Raw genomic sequence first — 19,579 nt, forward strand, 5'->3', positions numbered from 1 at the left:
CAAGTGTCCTTATACAGGACACTGCCGTCTGCAGGGCCCCACTAGCACGTGCTGAGGGTGCCCTGGGTCAGTGTTCTCGTGAGGGGCTCCCCTAGACAGACACCTGGCCTGAATGCTATCACAGACTCACCGAGGGGGAAGACCCGCCTAGAAAGCCGAGTAGCTCTGCTTGAGTGTTCTCTTCTGCAGTGCAGAGTTGGAAGAGGCTACACAAGTCTGAAAAGATTTAAGACCTTTTGTAATCGATTGTCCTAAGTTACAAAGTAAAAGCACAGGGTCTTATGCTTGCATGAAGTTTATTGACAAAGTACGCTCGGTGGCAGACTCCACCTTGAACGTTGGCTCAAACGGCGTTTCCAGCATCTGTTAGGAATGTGAACAGTGAATTGTTTAATCACAAAACCGAACACATAAAATGAGTGGCAGATCAAAAATGTGAGGTCGACCCTCCCATTACTAAAGTCTTATGTAGCTGTCTGTGCATTTGCACTGAAATATCCCAGCATTTCATGCGGAAAACAGCCATTCTGACAATTCCACTGGAAGTCTACAAAGGGGGCAAATGAGGGCACATGGACGTAAGATTTGCTAACGGAGTTCTCCCTAAATACGGTCAGTCACTATAGCATCTGAACCTGCCTGTGAAGGAAATCTAGCTTTTGCCCATCAGATGTTTGTTTGGCATGCAATTGTTTCAAGTAACTGAACTCATGGGGGTGCGGGTTTGACACTTGCTTCATATCTTAACTCGTCTCCCTGCTTCCTCTAGTGACCTCCATCCTGCCTCCTAGGTCTGTCATTCTCCTGGCTTCCTGCTGAGCTGTCAATCCCAGTGTCTGTCCTACGGATCCAGGGGCCCTCGAAGCCTATGGTTCCCCCCTTCACAGCTCTGACGTCCTCTTAGGTCTGTCCCCAGCCTCTCCCCATCAGTCTCATGTTGGCCTCCTTGCCATGTCTGAGTCCTGCTCTTTCCTAAGGCCTGGTCTGTGGGCTCTCTGCAAGGCTGGTTCCTTCTTGGGACTCAGGAGTCAGCTGACATCGGGCCTGAATGCCCTAATAAAGGAGGGCGTGTGTCAGTGTCTTGTTTTCCTCACCGTACTTCACGTGGTGTCATGAACTCTCCAGTCCATTCCCCCACTGAGGGGGGAGGTGGGACGAGCATGGGACAGGGCATTAGGTACTGGTGAGATGAAGAACGTAAAGATGATGATTTGTGAGTGATTCAATGATCTGATCCAGTTAATGCCAGTTGCTTTAGTTCCTTCAGGTGTTTCCAACCTGCCCATTTTACTGTAACTCCTCACTCTCTGAGGGAACAAACCTACCAGTGACGGGGCGCTCCATAGCGTCTCTGATCTCCCCCTCTCCAGTTGGCCCCAGTGCTCACGCCTGGCCTCTACTCTGACCCACCCCTTCACCTGCCAATTAGACTACAAAATTCCTACCTGATGTCTTTTTTTGATAAAGCCATCCCTGTCTAGCATCTTCCACAGGGCTAGCTGAAGAACCAGGTGTTCAAAGGTGATTGGGTGGATTGATTCATGTTTAGGCCCCAAGTCCTCGGTGTGAGTCGTCCTGGTGCAGTGCACCTACTGTGCCTTTCTTAGTAACCAGGGGTAATGAACTTGGAGATAATAACCACATCACATTTGTGTATACCCCAACTCTTTGCATATCTCAATTCAATTTCTGTAAATACCTCTATCTCCAGGTCAACAAATCAAAGTACTAGTGTGTGAAGGCCCACAAATCACGGTAGGAAACTTTACCTACCAGTTTTAAGTTTCTGCTCTGCGAACATGGGCAGTAGTCACGGTTATTTCTCCAGCAATACCGTAACTTCCAAAGGGAGTACGTTTGTCACCAGATCCTGAACCTTTTTTGGCTACGTCTTCTACTGGGAATGCAACAGAAAGAAAAACTGGGCTTTGTGGCCTGGGGACATCTTGTCCACTTGGAGGAGGACTACCATTCTGGGGATTTGGGGTATGTTTCTGGAATTTCTGATCTGCAGGAACAGCAATGGGTACTTGGACTGCAGCGTATCTCTTCAAGGCATCTGACTGAGAAACAACAGCATGTCCAGGAAGAGGTTTCCAATCCTGAGCTTCCTGAACATTCGAGCCTACTAAAATAAAAGGTGGGGCACTGGTCTTCTTGCTGTCGTCCATCATCACGTAAGTTGGAGAAGTAACTTTCGGTGGCTGCTGCAGAAACTGTGGATCCTTAGGATTAGATAAATAGAGGGTTGCTTGGGGGAAAGGCCCAGGTGCAGGTGGCGGTGATGGGCGACTTTGTTGATTCATATCAGTTAGACAATAAAGGGTCCACATGTTAGAGTATGGTGGTGGTTGTCCTGCTTCGCTTGCTGCTATGGCTATAAAAAAAAAAAAACAACAAAATTTGCAGGCATTAAAGGTTGGTCTCTGTATCAGGCGCTATGCACAGAAATGTCTTTGTAAATTTTTTTTTTACATATAAACAAACAGCTGTGGTAGTAACGTGTGCCATAAAGCATGCTATAGAGAGGGCTAAATCGTGTTTGGTAATGTGAAAGAAGTGAGGCTCTCTACCACTGGAAAGCGAGGACAGGGTTGTGCGAGCAGGTGGCAGGGGCACTTGAGTTGTAGCTGAAGAAGCAATCTCATCCGAAGCCGCCGGTCCCAGGGGCACCAGCTTGAGACGTGGCCACCGCAGCGCCCGCACACAGGACGTGGAGGATCCACACTTGGGGCTTTACCAAAAGAATCAATTGAAGTGTGTGTGAAGCCAGTGAAAAAGTGTTAATTCATCTGCATAGTGACTTTCTTTACTAAAGAAGGCTGCACTGGGCATCATGATTTGGTCACATTATCAGTTATCTGTGGCCCTTCACTGGCGCCATAATCTCACATTAACTGGTCACCACACACAAGACATCACATCATCTAGGACTCAGAACCCCAGAGAGCACCCCCTTTAGGCAAGGCTTGAAATCATAGGTCCTAGGTGGCAGTAAAAGGCTGGTCAGTCCCCGAGGGCTTCTTTAAGAAAAACAAAACAAAACAAAACAATGTCTAGGAGTGCCATCCATCTACTTAACACCAAGGAATCTATGATGGCAGGTTTGTCTTGCCTAATGAAGACAGTACTGTCTTAGAGAACTAAGTCCCAGAAGATGAGATGGAGGCAAAACTCCTTCCTGACGGAGGAGTGGCACGTGGCCCAAATTGTACCGAGTCCACCGTTTGAACACTGGGCCTCGTATTCCTGGTGCAGCTTTTCTTCTTCCCCAGAAAAGAACACTATGCACATGATTAAGCTGCTGAGTTTTCAGTAGCTTCAGATACCGTCAACGGATCCTTCTGCAAGCCAGTTAAAGACATACAAGCCTAGCCTTCCGTTTGAAATCTCCACGTGGTGCTTTAGAAAAAGGGCGAGCACTGGGGAGCCGGGACTTGGGGTGTCACTACCGCCTCCGCCACAAGGGTCGTGCCCGTCCCACGTGCTAGCTCCCAACACTGCCCCCGGCCTTCTCAGTGGCGCAGATCCCCGTCACATTGCCAGACAGAATTTGATCCCAAAACACCTGCTGTGCTAACACGACCATCCCGGCTCTGGGAAGAGTCAACGTGGAGAGGCTTTCTGCAAAGGGTCGGGGGAGGTCGGCTCCGTGTAGCCCTCAAGGGGAGGGGGCAGGAGGGGGGCAGACCTATGTCCATAGCTGGAGGGAGGGATCAAGCCACGTCTGTGTCACAGGAAAGCCCGGGCAGCATCCCGCAGCCCGGCCGGCGGTGGGGTTTGTGCAGCTCTTGGTGGGCCCAACCAGAGGAGGCCGGTCCTCTCAGTGGCTCGAGCGGCCAGCCGGGCTGCTGCTGCTGCCCGTGCGCTGGCCCGGGGGACAGAGGTGCGGCCGGGCCGTCCTCTCCGCCCAGCTATGCAGCTGCCCCCGGCCCGGCAGGGAGCCAGGGCCCCCCGGGCTCCCGCAGCCGCTTGCAGAGCTCTCCCGCTGCAGGGCGAAAGCAGGGGCGACACACCACCATGTCTCTCACGCACCACGGGCCGCGCCTCCGGAGGGCCTTGTGTGCCCGGAGTTTACACTCACAAGTGAGCGATTTCCAGCCAACACCCCCTGGCTGACGTGCGCAACGGCGAGTTAGGATCACAGATCGTGTGCCTGACTGGAGGCTCCAGAAGTGCAAGGTGACCCAACATTGAGGCCGGGCTGTGGGGATGTCGCTTTAAAATCACTCCTCTCATAAGAGTAAAATCCCAAGTACAACAAAGCCTTTACGTAGGTTTGCCACCTTAAAAGCTATTGAAAATAGAGCCTTTTGACCAACCTGGAGGGAGCCCACGTCCGTGGTCACCTGAAATAGAGGTCACCTGAAAATGTAATTGGTAATTTTGTAAGTCTCTGGTTTTCTTACCTGGCTCCATCAAACCTTGTTCAAGTGCTTCTTCCCATTCTGGTTCGGGTTCTGGTTCAGTAAGACCTTCTGGAACAGGAGGGGGGGTACCCCCTGCTGCCCTTCCCTGCGCAGCCGAGAGCACAGCTGTGCCAGCTTCCCCAGAGAGCACGAGTTTGACCTCCATCTCCTGCGCTGCGGAGTTTCCCCAGGACTCCTCCTGCCCGGGGCTGCCAGGCACTAGGGCAGTGAACTCCATTTCAACGTGCAGAGGTTTTTCAGAGCCCTCTGCATCCGGGAACTGTGCAGGCGGACCTTGCAAAGAGGTGCCAGGGAGCAGAACTGTTGCTTCTGCCTCCAGAAGTACTGAGGAATAATTTGCATCCTGCTCCAACTGCTTTACCGAACCTACAGGGTTCTCAGACATGCCCGTGGCCAGTGCTACAGGTATGGGACTAACTGGTGGCTCGCTTTCTTTAAGAGACGCCACGTGATCGGTAAAAGGGATAAGTATGTGTTCTGGTATTTGCTCGACATAAGTAACTCCTTCAGTCACAGGCTCATTGTTATAGATAGATGAAACGTGAACGAATGAGGTGACCTCAATATCAGCCTGCAAAGGGACCTCGGGAGCTTGATCGTAAGCAGGAGGGTCTTGTTCATCCTGCAAGGGGAAGGAGGAAGCCGCTGCTGGTTCAGCTTCATCGCCTTTAGGTATAGAACCCAAATCTACACGGACAGCCGTTTGGCTCAGAACCTGCAGGGTTGCCCCCTCTGCAGAATACGCAGCAGGAGAGGCCTCCCCGGCATCTTCAGCAGCCTCTGAGCTCAGCACCTCGTCGGAAAACAGAGGCAGACTCGTGGCCACATCCACCATTAACACGTCAGACTGATCAGAATGAATAGATGCAACTTTACCTAACATCTGAGCGGCAAACTGAGCTGGGTCCGCTGGGACATAAGCGAACTCGGGCGACACGGCTGCTGGAGGTGGTGATGAGGGTGGGGTCATAACCTTAGGGGTAGACGGTTTCGAACTGGAACCACGAGCTGCTTCGGGTGTCTCCTCGGGCTCCTGGAGCATCTCCAAGTGAACTGATGGGAACTGAGTGGTTTTGTTCATAAACAGTGGTCCAGCTATATTGTCCTCCTCTGTGTCCGTGGATTTCTCCATCCGTGTAGGTTCTTGGGAAACTATAGATGTTCCTACCTGTTCTTTTATACATTCTGCTTTCTTCTCTTGTGTCGTTCCTTCTGACCACCTCTCTACTAAAAAAGCCAGATAGGTTAATTAGCCGGTATCCCCCCGCCCCTGAAAATTCTTAAGCAGTAATAGGTTGAACATTCGGATGTCAATACACACACAAGCACAGGCGAGTTCTGCTTAATTTCCCACCATCTGTGATTTAGAATGGGTACTGAAACTTCCCTTCCTTCCCCACTCGGAAGACACCTCAGTTCATCTCAGAAATCAGCGACTCTACGTAGCACGGTGACAAAACGAGTAATCACTTACCACCCTCGCTGGTCAGTGTGGGGGTGGGGTGGGGGGGGAAGATGGTAACTCTGCCTAGAGCTAAGAAAGCTGGAAACCTCCATGGAAAAAGCTCCTGATCTAAGCTTCCACATAAAACACAAGAGGGGGGGGTTACACCTGAGCAGTTAAGTGATCTAATCTCCAGCTGACGGAATAGCTTCTTAATGAAACGAACGCTGTCATGTTAATAAAGGCAGTCCTCAACTTTAGAGAACTGGTATGTACAATTTAACAACGAATGGGAAAACCAGGCCTATAGGATATTTTGACCTTAGGAAACATCGTATAGTCTAACCTAAAAATGGTAGCACTTGCTGGCGAGCTATGATAACGCAGCAGCCAAAGTCCTACTGACCCAGACAAGAGGGGCAGGGAGAGAGAGCTGGGTCCGCTTGGACTCGGCGAATCCTCAGGCATGAGGGCATTCTCGTGGCTTGGGAGGTCCAAACAGCTGATGACCTAGAGGAATTCCTAGGGCGGGGAAACTGCTGTGAACCCTTTTCTGAGGATTTCCTCTTGGGGAAGCATTTCCCACATAATGAAATTGGCAGAAAAAGCAGAAAGTGGGTGTTTTTCAGCTCTGTTCTTACTCCTCGCACATGGACTTTATTCCTCGGTGGTGACCTCCCTGGGGTCTCACTGTATCGCCAGGCTTCACAAGGCTTCTTCATGCCGGCTGGGCCCAAAGCCACCACCCCTGACAGCACTCCATTTCTGAAATCCCCACCCAGCTTCTAGTCTCCCGCCAGCTCTTCCCTGCTAAGCCTCAAGGCATCCTCCACACACAGGCAGCTCTGGAGTTGGCCAGCCACCCAAAGGAAATGGCTTGCAGACTTTGGGGGGGATCCTTCTCTGCAAACACCCCCTCTCTGACACTTTGTTGCCCAAATCCCAGCCCCAAACTCTGCTGCTCCATTTTCTCTTCCCAGACACACTTCCACTCTCGCCTTGGCCTTGCTGTCCTTGTGCAAGAAGTGCATGCTGCTAGGGTGAAGAGGGGGCTCACTTTCTATGAATTCCTTCTCCCAAGGCTCCAGGCACTGGACTGTTTTATAGAATTGCTCCAGCTTTTATGATGGTTGATGATAGGAGGCTAAGTGTGATAGCAGCCCCTCCATCCTAGCGAGAGTGAAATCTCTCTTCCTCCACTGACTTTCACCTAGCACAGCATCTGGGAATGGGTAGGAATTTAAAGTTTCATTAAATGAAACAATGAAGTGGACTTTACGGATAGGTAGGATTTGAAAGGTGCATAGCAACTCCTGGAGAGGGAAGTAGCGTAAACCAAAAATGAGGCGATGACAAGCTGTCTGTTTGGTGCATAGGGGGAGAGATGACGGCAAAGGTAGGAGAGATTCAGATTGCAGAAAGCTATGTTTGTGCAGCCTGGTCTTGGAAAGGGATCAAAATTTACGCACTAGGACAGACTTGTCAGAAAGCATTACTTTACTTTCTCTATTTGCATTAAAATGCTTGTTTCCAAATGGCAAAATTTACCCAATCTAAGTTAAAAAAATACTTAGCCCTTCTAGTTTAAAGTCTCTTTTGGTTAATTAGTCAATCTTTTGGGGGTATTTATCAAAGATTCTCCCATATCTAAAGAAGGAGGCTGACTGCTCGAGTGAGCTCTGGCTCTGATCCACGTTGCTCTTCTCTGCCAGACCTCGGTGGCCTAGAGAAGCCTCTGCTCCTAGTGCCTGGGCGCTGGGTGTCAACCCTGACTTGGCTGTAGTCACTGAAGGATTTCCACTTTGTGGAAAACGTAGCCTGTTATTTCCTGGGAGATCCCCTCCTAATTTGGTCTTTAGCATCGGAGGCCTAGCTGCCAATTTTTACCAAACCCCAGCGCGGACACTATGTGCTATAGCTCTCTGCTGGCAGGGTGAGTAACTTCACTTTGTCCCAGCGCGATTCCCTGCTTGTCAGCACTCTGGGACAATTGGAACACATCTGGACCAACTAGGAGCCCCATGCGGACCCTGGGACAGCAGAAATCTTATGTCAGGCTAGTCTGAGAAAGATGCTCCATGATTTCTAATCTGAGGCTTTTCAAATTTAATTCTTGTATTCAACACTTACTGAATGTCTGATCATGACAATTACAGCGTGGGTGCTGAACGTAGCACGTGTTATGTTAAATGCAATGCCATGCTAACCACAAAGCCGCTCAGAGAGGCACCCAGGAAAGCAAAGCACAAGACTTTTGTTCCGGTTTTAGAGAATTCCAATCAGAGGTTCTCCCCACCTTCCTAATACCCACTTTCGGTCTCAGCTAGCACTTCATGTGCACGCCCCACGCCCCGGTACGGCAGTGCCACGCCAGGAAGGACTTTACTTCCCTTCCCTTTGCAGCAGGAAATGAGCTTCTATCCTATCTCCTCCCCACCATGGCATATATAAAATAAAAACTTGATTCTAGTAGCTTTGGCTCTTAAGTTAAAACTCAGCTCTGGAAATTCCAAGAAAATCTTCTCTCAACAAAAACGGGCTCCTGCAAAACTCCAAAGTGTTTCTTACTATGAACTTGGGAAACTCACTACTGAGTAATGACTTCCTTGCTTGAATTATATTCGCCTTATCCCCTAAAGCCAAATGAATGAATGCTTGAGTGGGTAGAGACGAACGGAGTGAACAGGAACAATGGGAGGCTATCCGAAATCAGTGTACACTAGTTTAATATTTTTCAAAAGTATTCCTGTGACACTGAAGACTTTGGATTTTGTGAGCAATAGGGAGCTATCAATGTTCCTGGAGAGCAGAGAGCTACACTTAACCTGTTCAGGTCCAAGATGTTCTTCCCACACATACTGACTCTTATGTCCTAGTGTCCCTGACCCCCTTGTCCTCACTTTCCTGGTCTGCCATATCTGCTTCCCCTCTTAATCCTAACCCTGTATTTCTGCCCTAGGCTGCCAATCTGACCCCAAATCTATACCATTGACTATATCATTGATTGGTTCCATGATTTATTTGCCTTCTTTAGTATGGACTGTTCCCCAACTGATTAATCTTACCACAGTGGAAAAGCATAAAAGACCTAGGTTCCCCCTCCCAACATCACAACCAGATAATTATTTGAACTTTTTTCAACTTAATGAAATTCTTACCTTGATACAAATTACCACCCTGCCTAGGCAAATACAAGACTTCAAGAAATAAAAAGGATCATTCTGGCACAATACCCATCCCTGTTTAGGGAATCGGTATAGCCTTACTTGAAAAAATGTCCAGGAAAGTGCAGAGTAGCACCAGAGCTTCACAAAATTTAGTACAGATTGTCCTGAAATTGATACATTTCTCATTTACTTAATAGAAGAGCCACAAGTATGTGTAACTAACTGTGAAAATAATGCATAAAAATAGAATTTGGCATAAGAATTAAACTAAAAATATTATGACTATTTAATACGAATAAATAGGACAACATTTAATGATATGCATAACTGCAATGGTGCTAAATTGAAATCGCGCCCAGTGATCAGCAGCAGTGCGTGGTTATAATTACTACCTTATGGCCAAGCCAACAATGTCCAGGATCAGTAAGAAAAGTTAAAAGGTTGGGCGCCTGGTAACTCAGTTGGTTAAGCATCTGCCTTCGGCTTGGGTCATGATCCTAGGGTCCTGGGATTGAGCCCCGCATCGGGCTCCCTGCTCAGAGGGAGCCTGCTTCTCCCTCTCCTCCCCATTTGTACTCTCTGTCACTATCTCTCTCTCTTTCAAATAAATCTTAAAAAAAAAAAAAAAAGTTAACAGGTTAACTCAGTTGGGCTAGGCCTTCTCGATTCTTCCAAAGAGTGAGCTATTTCCTGCCTTTGTTGGAAGCAGGACAGGGCTGATCCTAGAAACTAGACTCAGGGAAGCTGGGGGGGATGGAAGGTGATGGTGTTGAGATTTCATCTGCCACTCTGCATGGGGAAACCACTGCCCCTCCTCGCTGAGTGGTGAAAGCGTGAGAACGAGCGCAATCTGCCGTCAGGTTCTACGCGAGAAGGTGACCGGAGAGGAAGATGCGGAAGAGCAGGAGATACTATGGGGACAGGGAGCTGAAATTTCTCTCCACTCCTTCAGTTCAAGAATTTCGAGTTTTTCCGGAGGATCACAGTGTTATTTACTATGGAAAGAGCATGAGTTATGCTGCTAGGAAGCTCCCCGTTTCGATCCTAACCCTACCAACCAATATTTAGAAGCTTACAAGTTTTTTAATCAAGCCCAACCATCAGATTTCTTTTAAGTAAAATTGTAATGATGTCACCTACTTATAAATATCTCATTTTATTGCACTTCGCTTTATTTCACTCACAAATCCTTTTTTTTTTTTTTTTAACATATTGAAGGTTTGTGGCAGCCCTATGTCAAGCAAGGATGACTGGCTGTTCCCCCATCTCTCTCCCTCCTCTGGGACCTCCCTAATTCCAGGAGACACCAACAATATTGAAATTAGGCCAATCGATAACCCTATAATGGCCTCTAAGTGTTCAAGTGAAGGAGGAGCCACGTGTCTCACACATTAAATCAAAAGCTAGAAATGACTAAACTTAGTGAGGAAGGCATTTGAAAACTGAGATAGGCCGAAAGCTAGGCCTCTTATGCCAACCAGTTAGACAAGTTGTGAACGCAAAGGAAAAGTCCTTAAAGGAAGCTGAAAGTGCTGACCCGGTGAGCACACGAATGACAGACAAAACAGCCTATGGCTGAGATCGGGAAGGCGTGAGCGGTCTGGATAGAGCAAGCCAGCCACAGCATTCCCTGAACCCAAAGCCTAATCCAGAGCCAGGCCCTGACTCTTCAGTTCTGCGAAGGCTGAGAGAGCTGAGGAGGCTGCAGGAGAAAAGTCTGACGCTGGCAGAGGGGGGCTCATGAGGTTTAAGGAAAGAAGCCGCCTCCATGACGGCGAAGTGCAAGGTGAAGCAGCAGGTGCTGATGGAGAAGCTGCCACCAGTGACCCAGAAGCTCTAAGGTCATTAACAAAGGTGACTACACTAAAGAATAGATTTTCAATGTAGATGCAACATTCTTATATTAGAAGAGGATATCGAGGACTTTGCTAGCTAGACAGGAGAAGTCAACGCCCGACTTCAAAGCTTCAGAGAACAGGCTGGCTCCCCTGTTAGGGCTATGCAGCGGGTGACTTTAAGTTGAAGCCAAAGCTCCTTTGCCATTCTGACAATCCGAGGGCCCTGAAGAATGATGCTAAATCTGCTCTGCCCGTGCTCTAGAAATGGAACAGCAAAGCCTGGATGACATCATGTCTGTTTACCCCACAGTTTACTTAGTTTCAGCCCACTGTTGAGACCTGTTGCTCAGAAAAAAAGATTCCTTTCAAAATATTACTGCTCATTGACAACACACGTGGTCACCCAAGAGCTCTGACGGAGGTGTCCAATGAGCTGAATGTGGTTTTCATACGTGCTAATATGTCGATACTACAGTCCATGAATCAAAAAGGAATTTCAGTTTTCAAGTCTCGTTATTTAAGAACTACGTATTGTAAGGCTATCATTGTAAAAGATAATGATTCCTCAGATGGATCTGCGTGAAGTCAGATGAAAACCTTCTGGAAAGGATTCACCACTCTAGATGCCATTAAAAACATTTATGAATATTAACAGGCATCTGGAAGGAGCTGATTCCAAAGTAATGGGTGACTTTGAGGGGTTCCAGACGTCAGTGGAACAAGTCCCTGCAGATGTGGTGGAAACAGCAAGAGAACTAGAACTAGAAGTGGAGCCTGAAGATGGGACTGACCTGCTGCAAGCTCATGATAAAACCTGAATGGATGAGGAGTTGCTTCTTATGGATGAGCAAGGAAAGCCCTTTCTTGAGATGGAATCTACAGTCCTGGTGAAGATGCTGTGAAGATTGTTGAAATGACAGCAAAGGACGTTCAGTATTCTGTAAACTTAGTTGATCAAGCAGCAGCAGGGTCCAGTTTGACTAACTGTGAAAGAAGTCCTGTGCGTAAATGCCGTCAAACAGCATTCATGCGACAGAGAAATCAGTCATGAAAGGAAGCGTCATTAGGTGCGGCAAACTTCACTGCTTATTTTAAGAAATTGCCACAGACACCCCAACCTTCACCACCACCACCCTGACCAGTCAGCAGCCACCAACATCAACGCATCTCTCTGGAAGCTCAGATGGTAGTTAACATTTTTTAGCAATAAAGTATTTTTTTTAATTACGATATGTACACTGGGTTTTTTTTTAGACGTGTTATTGCACACTTAGACTACAGTGGAGTATAAACACAACTTTTATATGCACTGGGAAACCAAGAGAGTTCATTTAACTGGCTTTATTACAATATTTGCTTTATTTTGATGGTCTGGACCTGAACCCACAGTATCTCCAAGGTATGACTATACTCGATAATTCCATTCCTCTTTCCCTTCATTTCCTACCTGTAACATAGTAAGTGGTAGACAACTCTTTGGCCTTAAAAGATCACCCGAGTTTCTAAAATCCCCTCAGTTAATGATTCAGTACTATTAATGAAGAAACTCTCCAAGAAGACTGAAAAGTGGGGGTACTTTCTCTGATTCGTACGGTAGTGAGGTCTGTCTCATCCAATTGCAGGAAAACAAGAGGGTCCAAGGAAGTGTTCCGCAGCCTGAGCTGCTTTGGAAATGGGCGTATGTGGGTCAGATGCCACAGCGGAGGCCTGGACAGAGCCAGGGACCATCCTAAATGTTCTAGACTCTGGAAAGCGGGGGAAGCGATGAGAGAACAGAGAAGAAAAGTTTGCTCTCCTGTCTGGTTCTTTTCCTCCTCCCTCTTCCATCATCTGAGTTTACATGAATTTTTAAAGGCACTGGGGACTCTGGTAAACACTACTGGTCCTATAAAGGAGCCTACCAAAAATGGGCTTCGTTCCAAGAAAAATCCAGGATGAAGTGTTCAAATAAAACACATGATATGTGCAGGGCTGTACTGTGGACATAAAACAAATGTCTTTCATGCTCACATTAGCAGCTGGGAGATGAGTGGGGACCAAGGCCCCAGGGATGAGTGAGCCTTTGCTCCACTTTACCAAGTGCTAATACCTGATGGTGCCTTTAGCTTGGCCTCGCCTCATGCTGAGGAGACTGGAAGACTAGAATAAGGGTCAGTTGACATAGTCCTCAAAAAATGGTCCATGTTTCCATATTGCAAATCATGGAAAACCTGGGAGAGCCACAATCCCTGGGACCAACAGAGCATGTAGGGTATTCTAGATGCCACCATCCATACCTAACACCGGGGTCCACGTAAGGGAAGTGTATTTAGAGGACAGAAAAGATGCTACTTGTTCTACCCACACTTTTATTGTAGAGAACCGAACCACCATGCAGCCATATTTGCTTGGCACTCCCACAGGAATAGCAGTTGAGGAATTGGTTTAAAACCAGTTAGAAGACAGGAGGATGTCACTCAGGCGAGGAAATGCCCTACCAAAAGGAAACCTTATGGTGTATATCCCTAGATGTCCCTCTTTAGCCCAGAGTGATGCTTTCCTGAATGTAGATGGCTTCGTGCAGTCTCTATGATAGGACCTAAGTTAACGGACACTGTTTGCCAATAAAAAACTGGCTGATACGACAGTAAAAGGCAGATAAATGAGCCAAACTGTTATTAGACAGTGACAAAGAACTCTGGATTTTCTGGTCATCGGGGCATACCTTCATGTTACCTTCCCATCTCCCCAGTAACCCAGAGCAAGCAATGTTCCCTTCTGGTCTACTACCAGAGAGCGATCCACGTCTACAGCCATATGGCGAGCTCACTTCTAGGATTATCTGCACGTTATGTAAATTGTCTTGGTAACTATAGTTACCGGAGGAGAAAAGAATTTATCTCCCTCTTCTTACCGCCATCGGAAGTATAACTGTTCCATTAGTTCAGTCTATTAAACTAATCCACATTACTTTAGTCCACTCGCTAAGTTGGTGGGTAAGTTCCTCAGTAAACAAATTTGCCTCAAAAGCTACCAGTTAATGTCCTCACAGCATAAAGATTCACCAACTTTACCACCATTCTCAAACATAGGAAGCCTGCTCACTCTCGGGCCTCTCAAACATAGCTCCTGGGGTACAAAGCCCCTAATAACCTTGACTTCTTGGGGAAACCAGCCTAATAGGGAAGGGGAGAATGGTCAGTGTTCTAGCACTCGTCTGTATATCCTGCTGGTGGCAAGCAAATCCCAGACCTGCGTCCCAAGGTAAGCTGAGAATGCCATCAAGACCCTGCAGGGAAGCAGTCAGACTAGAGAGCAAAATATTCCTGAACCACAGAGCTTCACTTCCCCGCTCCTTCAAATGCTAACTCTTGCTGATTTTGGTCTTGTTTTCTGTTTTGGGGTATGTCTTTCACTGCAGGTCCAAATCCTCAATTTTCACATTTTCCAGGTTCTACTCCTGACTTCTCCCTAGCTTGACTATGTTATGTACTGGCCTCACCAAACTGGCAGAGTATTAAAGTGGCTCAGACTCACTGATCCTACCTTTTCTTTCTCTATAGTCATTCCAAAATACTGGCCAGCCAGTGCAGCAAAAATTATTTCCTTATTTCCCCCACTGACCACGAGTCTCCGTTTTCTCCACAAAATTCTGCCGAAAGTTCTATTTACCATTCTTTTAGATGTGTATGCCTGTCCTTGGGATCACCACCAATTCATCCCCGTTCTATGATCTTCCCATCATGTAAACTTTGCCTCTTTCTCCGTCTTTTTTCATTGCTCTTCTGTCAATGCAATGTCATGCTGTCACGTTCACATAGGCGTTTACACATATACACATAAAACACAACTTCTTTTCTAAGCAGAGGGATGGCCCTAGGCCACAGATGGGCTGGAGAAGACCACTTTCTAGGAAAAACGTCTCTTCACTATCTAGAGATTCTTGGAACTGAAAAGCTGGTCAGTTGCACCTAATTGATATCCTGCCCTCCACCTGGACTGCAGTTAACCTATTACGGGGAGGAAAAAAGAAAAAAGGATGTTTCTTCGTTTAATAAAAAAAATCTTCCAAGAAGAATGTTTATACAACTTTCCCAAGTAGTGTATCTCATTATAATTTGAGTCTTCATTACTACAACATCCAATTTTCTTCAAAGTTGAGTGTACTTCCTTAAAGATGGGGACATTGGAAAGGGTTTGAGTCATAGCTCATCCACTGTTTCAGGTCTCATTGTACCAAATGGTTTACAGAAGATGAGTTTTTCCTATTTTTGTCTTTTAAAGATTTAAAATCCTCCAAACTATCTCCATATTTTTCAAAAATGGATCAGATAATTAAATAATCACACTGATGGTTTCTTTTTAACAAACACCAGTGTGATTAAACAGAAAATATTTATGGGCATCATTCTTAAGCTTAAACGTATGGTGACAATTTATAACTAGTATTATTGAACTGTTACCACTTGTGGTACTTACCTTTAATCTGATGAAATTGTTTAACAAGATCTTTTATATCCAGAGAAGTATTCCCTGAAGGAATAAATACAGGAAATTAGATACATAAAATGCCCAATTTAAAATGCCTTCCTCTTCAAAGCAACAAATATATACTCTAAAGGAATAACAGACCTTCTCTAAACACAATAAGTTCCTTAAAATAAACTGCTGCGAACTGAGTGATGTTTGGCGGATTGGTTTTGAGAACGGCTCTGCTAACTCCTTCAAGCAGAGTCTTGAGGCCATACGGTACGACGAGTCTGGGCTTTGAAGAAATCATTTCGGCAGGATGTCTGTGTCTCAACTAGAATGAAGAAAAACAAAGTCTTATGGTTCATGTTTTCTATTAAAATGTCTATGAGTCAACTGTAGTTTCTAAGAATAAATCTATCTCCTACTGAAATTATTAGCTTGAGTTTAATCTCTAGGCATTTATTCTAGCGAAAATGGGCTAATTACACACACACACACACACACACACACACACACACACACACTACCAATAGCTTATTATGTGCAGATGAGCAATATGGTATTATTAAAGAAACCCATGGGGAAAGCCCTGCCAAGAACTCTAGGATGATATTAAAAACAAAGAAGGAAAAATCAACAAAACAAAACTTGTTCCTGTGATATTCAGTAAATTTTTGTACAGAATTTCAAGAAAGATTAATCAAGCTGATGTGTGTCTAAACAAGATCCTATCAAACTACATGGGCACTGGTTTTTCTGCACCTTCTCAAATAGAATTGTACAATGGGGTTTTTCTACAAGATAATATCTTTTTCCTTGTGTTTCTAAATCTACCCCTGGACACATTGATCGGCTTTCAGTATACAATTTTTAGCTTTAAATTTAATTTTGTTTTAATGTTAATCAGAATAGGAATAAGTTACTTGTGGTATCATACCACCCACCACCATATGCCCCTCTTTCTTTCCTCTTATTCTCCCTTAACCTCTGCCCTTGTTTTCCCCTCTCCCCCCCCCCCCCCCCCCCCGCCTTTCTGGATTTTAAGTGGTACCGAGGGTATTGCATAGTCTAACCTGCAATGCTCCAAAGTTGCAGAGGCCATTCTAAACTGTGTGTGTGTGTGTGTGTGTTGTTTAATTGTAAAAAATGATTTAAGAAGGTTTAGAAATACATGTAAAGAACAAAATTAAGTATTTAAGGAAACGAATTCAGTGGTAAAGGAAAAATTATGGTAGAAAATATGATAAAGCTACAGGTAAGGTTAGTATCCCAACACAAGCCATAGGCCCTACACTTTGATAGAGATGGGGTGTCAAATCAGCCCCTAAGCTACAAAACAGACATCACAAAGTAGGAAACATTTGGTTAAATGATTCATGTTTCCTGAGATTAAAAAAAAAAAAAAACAAATCAGTTGCTTGGGAGAATCACAGGTACTCTGAACACTGAGACCCAGGAGAAATTTCTCCTATGGGTCCTCATAAAGGGGAGAATAGTGCAAGATAATGAATCATGTCAACAACATCCCTGCAGTAAAGAGAGTAATGAGTTTCGTGGGGCTAAGTTGCACAGTTTAGTTATGGCAATTATATAAGGAGTCAACCTCTAATAAAAAGTAATGTGTCATAGCAAAATGCTGAATATTTAAAAGTGCATTTCTTCTTCCCAAAGGTCAGGGAAAAAATGAATCTCTATTGGCCAAAGCAAACCCTTTGAGAATATAATTAAGTGTATTGAATCCTTTAATGAAAACTACTCTTAGAGTATAAGTCAGTGGGACCTTTACTAAATTAAACCATCTTTAAAAAACTGGTGCAGGTTTGGCAAGCCCACGTGCTAAACGTCAAGGGACATAGACAGTAATTGTATGTATGATCCATATATATACACTTACACTATATTTGTGTGTGTGTATGTATGTATGTATATATTTTTTTCAAGTACACACTCTGCACTCCAGTGAGAGTAGGTAAGTCGTTTTCGGAAAAGGGGCTTACTAAGAGCCATGATGGAGCTACCAAAACCCTCTTTCTGTAGGTAGTTAGTGGTTGATGCTACCAACCGCAGGGAGAACGGCTGTACAGTGATCCTATTGGTTCTCCGCGCAGGTGGTAGCCGTGTCCCCACCCACACCAGACTCTGGGCGGGTGCAGGGCCTTTCTGTGCTCCGGGACCTGGGATGCTGAGCGTCCTACAACACAGTCCCATGCAAAGAACTGTCCTGAGCAAGCTAAGAAATATTGGGACACCAAGCATGACTGCATCAACCGGTACTCACACACACCTACACTGAAGCTTGCTTAAAAGTGACCGCGTAATTCTTCCCACATTTCTCCTTTAAAGAATATTTGTCAAAAACAAGCTTTACGACTCCAACCCCCACGCCCCAAACCGTGAACTTGCATTTTACCCACTCCCCCAGGGCCAACGCCTGAGCAGGACAACGGTGCTGGAGGCTGAGGACGCGCGAATGGGGGGGGCTTCGGAGCCACAGCAAACGTCCAACAGTACACACCACTCATTCCCTCAAGACCTACACTGAGTCTGTGCTTGGTTTGCCGTTGGATTTGTTTGGTGGCAAGGGCAGCGAAATGGGGGAGAGCGGGCGTCCCGGTTCCGCGCCCACTAGCTCAGGAGGCGCGGGTGGCAGACCCTCCGCCCCGGGTCCAGGACCTCCGCCACACTCGCCGGTGTGGGCCTGCCCTTCCCCACGGGCCTCCCACTCCGGAGGCCCTCCGCCTTCCCCAGCACTGGAAGAACCGTCCACAAAGCCCACCGCGCGAGGCGCCCCGAGGGCCTAACTGCCTCCGGTGCCGCAGGGTGGGGGTCCTTTTCTCCAGACTCGCCCCACCTTCTCCTTTCCGGCTACGCTCTAAAGAGCTTCCTCGTTGCCCCCTTGCCGGCGGCTCCTGTAGGAGCCAACGCTCCCAGCGGGGCCCTTTATACCCTGCGGACGTCAGGCCGTGCGTCACAAAGCCCCTCCCCCCTCCCCCCAGGGCTTCCGCGGCCACGGAAGGAGGAGGAGCCTCAGCACCCCCAGCCAATGGGGAGCCGAAGGGGACAAAGGCTGGAACTCCGCTGGTGGGGCGGGCACGCCTCGCCTTCTCTGACAGAATACGAAGGGACGCAGGGAAACTGGCGTTTTCAAACGGCCAGGAGTCGGTCAAGGCAACAGCCTCTTCACTTTTGGTCGCTCAATATAAAATAAAAGCTGTTGTAGAAGGAAAGAGAAATAGATTTATGGCAGTTGTCGCCGTCACCGCCGCGCCTCTTCACACTACTCCCCCACCCCAACGTGATGATACACTCTTTTCGGTCACCTTTTCGAAGAATAATTTGTCACGGTAACAAACACTACTATAAACAGAACGAATGATTTCATGCAACACAGTACTTTCCCTTTTGAGAAAATCCCCTGTGGAAAGAGAACTTGGTATTAATCTTGACATTCCCGGTTTCCGCTAGTTGGGCTCTTGCAATACCTCAGGCACACCCCATCCTCCGCAACCACACTGGCAGCGGCCGCCGCGGTTCGGACCAAAGGAGCGGAGGGCTGACCCCTTCCAATACCCGCCCTCTCACGCATCCAGGCTCGCAGGTTTGCCCTGGGCGTTCCCCACCACCATAAACACGAGGACCAAATTCCAAACAAGCTTCATTGGCATCCATTTTCAAATATTAAAAAAACAAGAACCACTGGAAATCATCAAATAACATCTTTGGGCCATCTATCTGATAAAAACACTTTTTCTTTCTTTCTTTCTTTCTTTTTTAAACTCAAGCTGTTAAGGCTTCCAGAGCTCTTAAAAATAAGAGGCAATGTTGAGGCCCTAGTCTACATCTATGCTGCACAGAGCACTTTCTATGGATATTAATTCATCCATATAATAATTACTGAATGCCCCTTATGTGGCAGGCTCCATCTTCCCATGAAGATTTTAAAAGGAGAAATGCTAATTTTAGACTTTGAGTGTGATGACAGGTTTGTAGATGGTACATTTTTTGTCCTTCATCGCTACCCCCAGGCCCACTTTCGTAGATTAAAAGTGAAATGAAGCGGTCATGATTTCTAATGGTTTGGTTCATAATACATTTAACCATCAAAGATAGAAACTGACCTACTAAAAACCCCAAGTACAAACCCCATTTATGGTATCTTCAGGAATTAGAGACATTTATGCTCATGTAGCCGAAACTTGACAGGTCATCTTGGACACACAGGTATTAGGTACTGTGCAGAATATCTCA

General features: G+C 46.5%; 1 protein-coding gene across 3 annotated transcripts; it reads right to left on the minus strand.

Moving 5' to 3' along the window:
* Positions 1-283: 283 nt before the first annotated feature.
* CABYR (calcium binding tyrosine phosphorylation regulated) lies at positions 284-18,254 on the minus strand. 3 transcript variants are annotated; one of them, XM_008690804.2, is made up of 5 exons: positions 18,183-18,254; positions 15,491-15,662; positions 15,338-15,391; positions 4,410-5,657; positions 284-2,377 (listed from the first exon to the last, which is right to left on the minus strand). In XM_008690804.2, the coding sequence occupies exons 2-5, from the start codon at positions 15,636-15,638 to the stop codon at positions 1,779-1,781; spliced, it is 2,049 nt and encodes a 682-aa protein (XP_008689026.1). In that variant the 5' UTR covers positions 15,639-15,662; positions 18,183-18,254; the 3' UTR covers positions 284-1,778. The 3 variants fall into 3 exon arrangements, with proteins under 3 accessions (XP_008689026.1, XP_040488570.1, XP_008689036.1); XM_040632636.1 differs by lacking the exon at positions 18,183-18,254 and having other exon boundaries at positions 284-363; positions 1,774-2,377; positions 15,491-16,324; XM_008690814.2 differs by lacking the exon at positions 18,183-18,254 and having other exon boundaries at positions 5,307-5,657; positions 15,491-16,318.
* Between the last annotated feature and the right edge of the window lie 1,325 nt (positions 18,255-19,579).

This window comes from Ursus maritimus, unplaced genomic scaffold (assembly GCF_017311325.1).
Source record: "Ursus maritimus isolate PB19 unplaced genomic scaffold, ASM1731132v1 scaffold_18, whole genome shotgun sequence".
In the NCBI taxonomy this organism is placed as follows: Eukaryota; Metazoa; Chordata; class Mammalia; order Carnivora; family Ursidae; genus Ursus; species Ursus maritimus.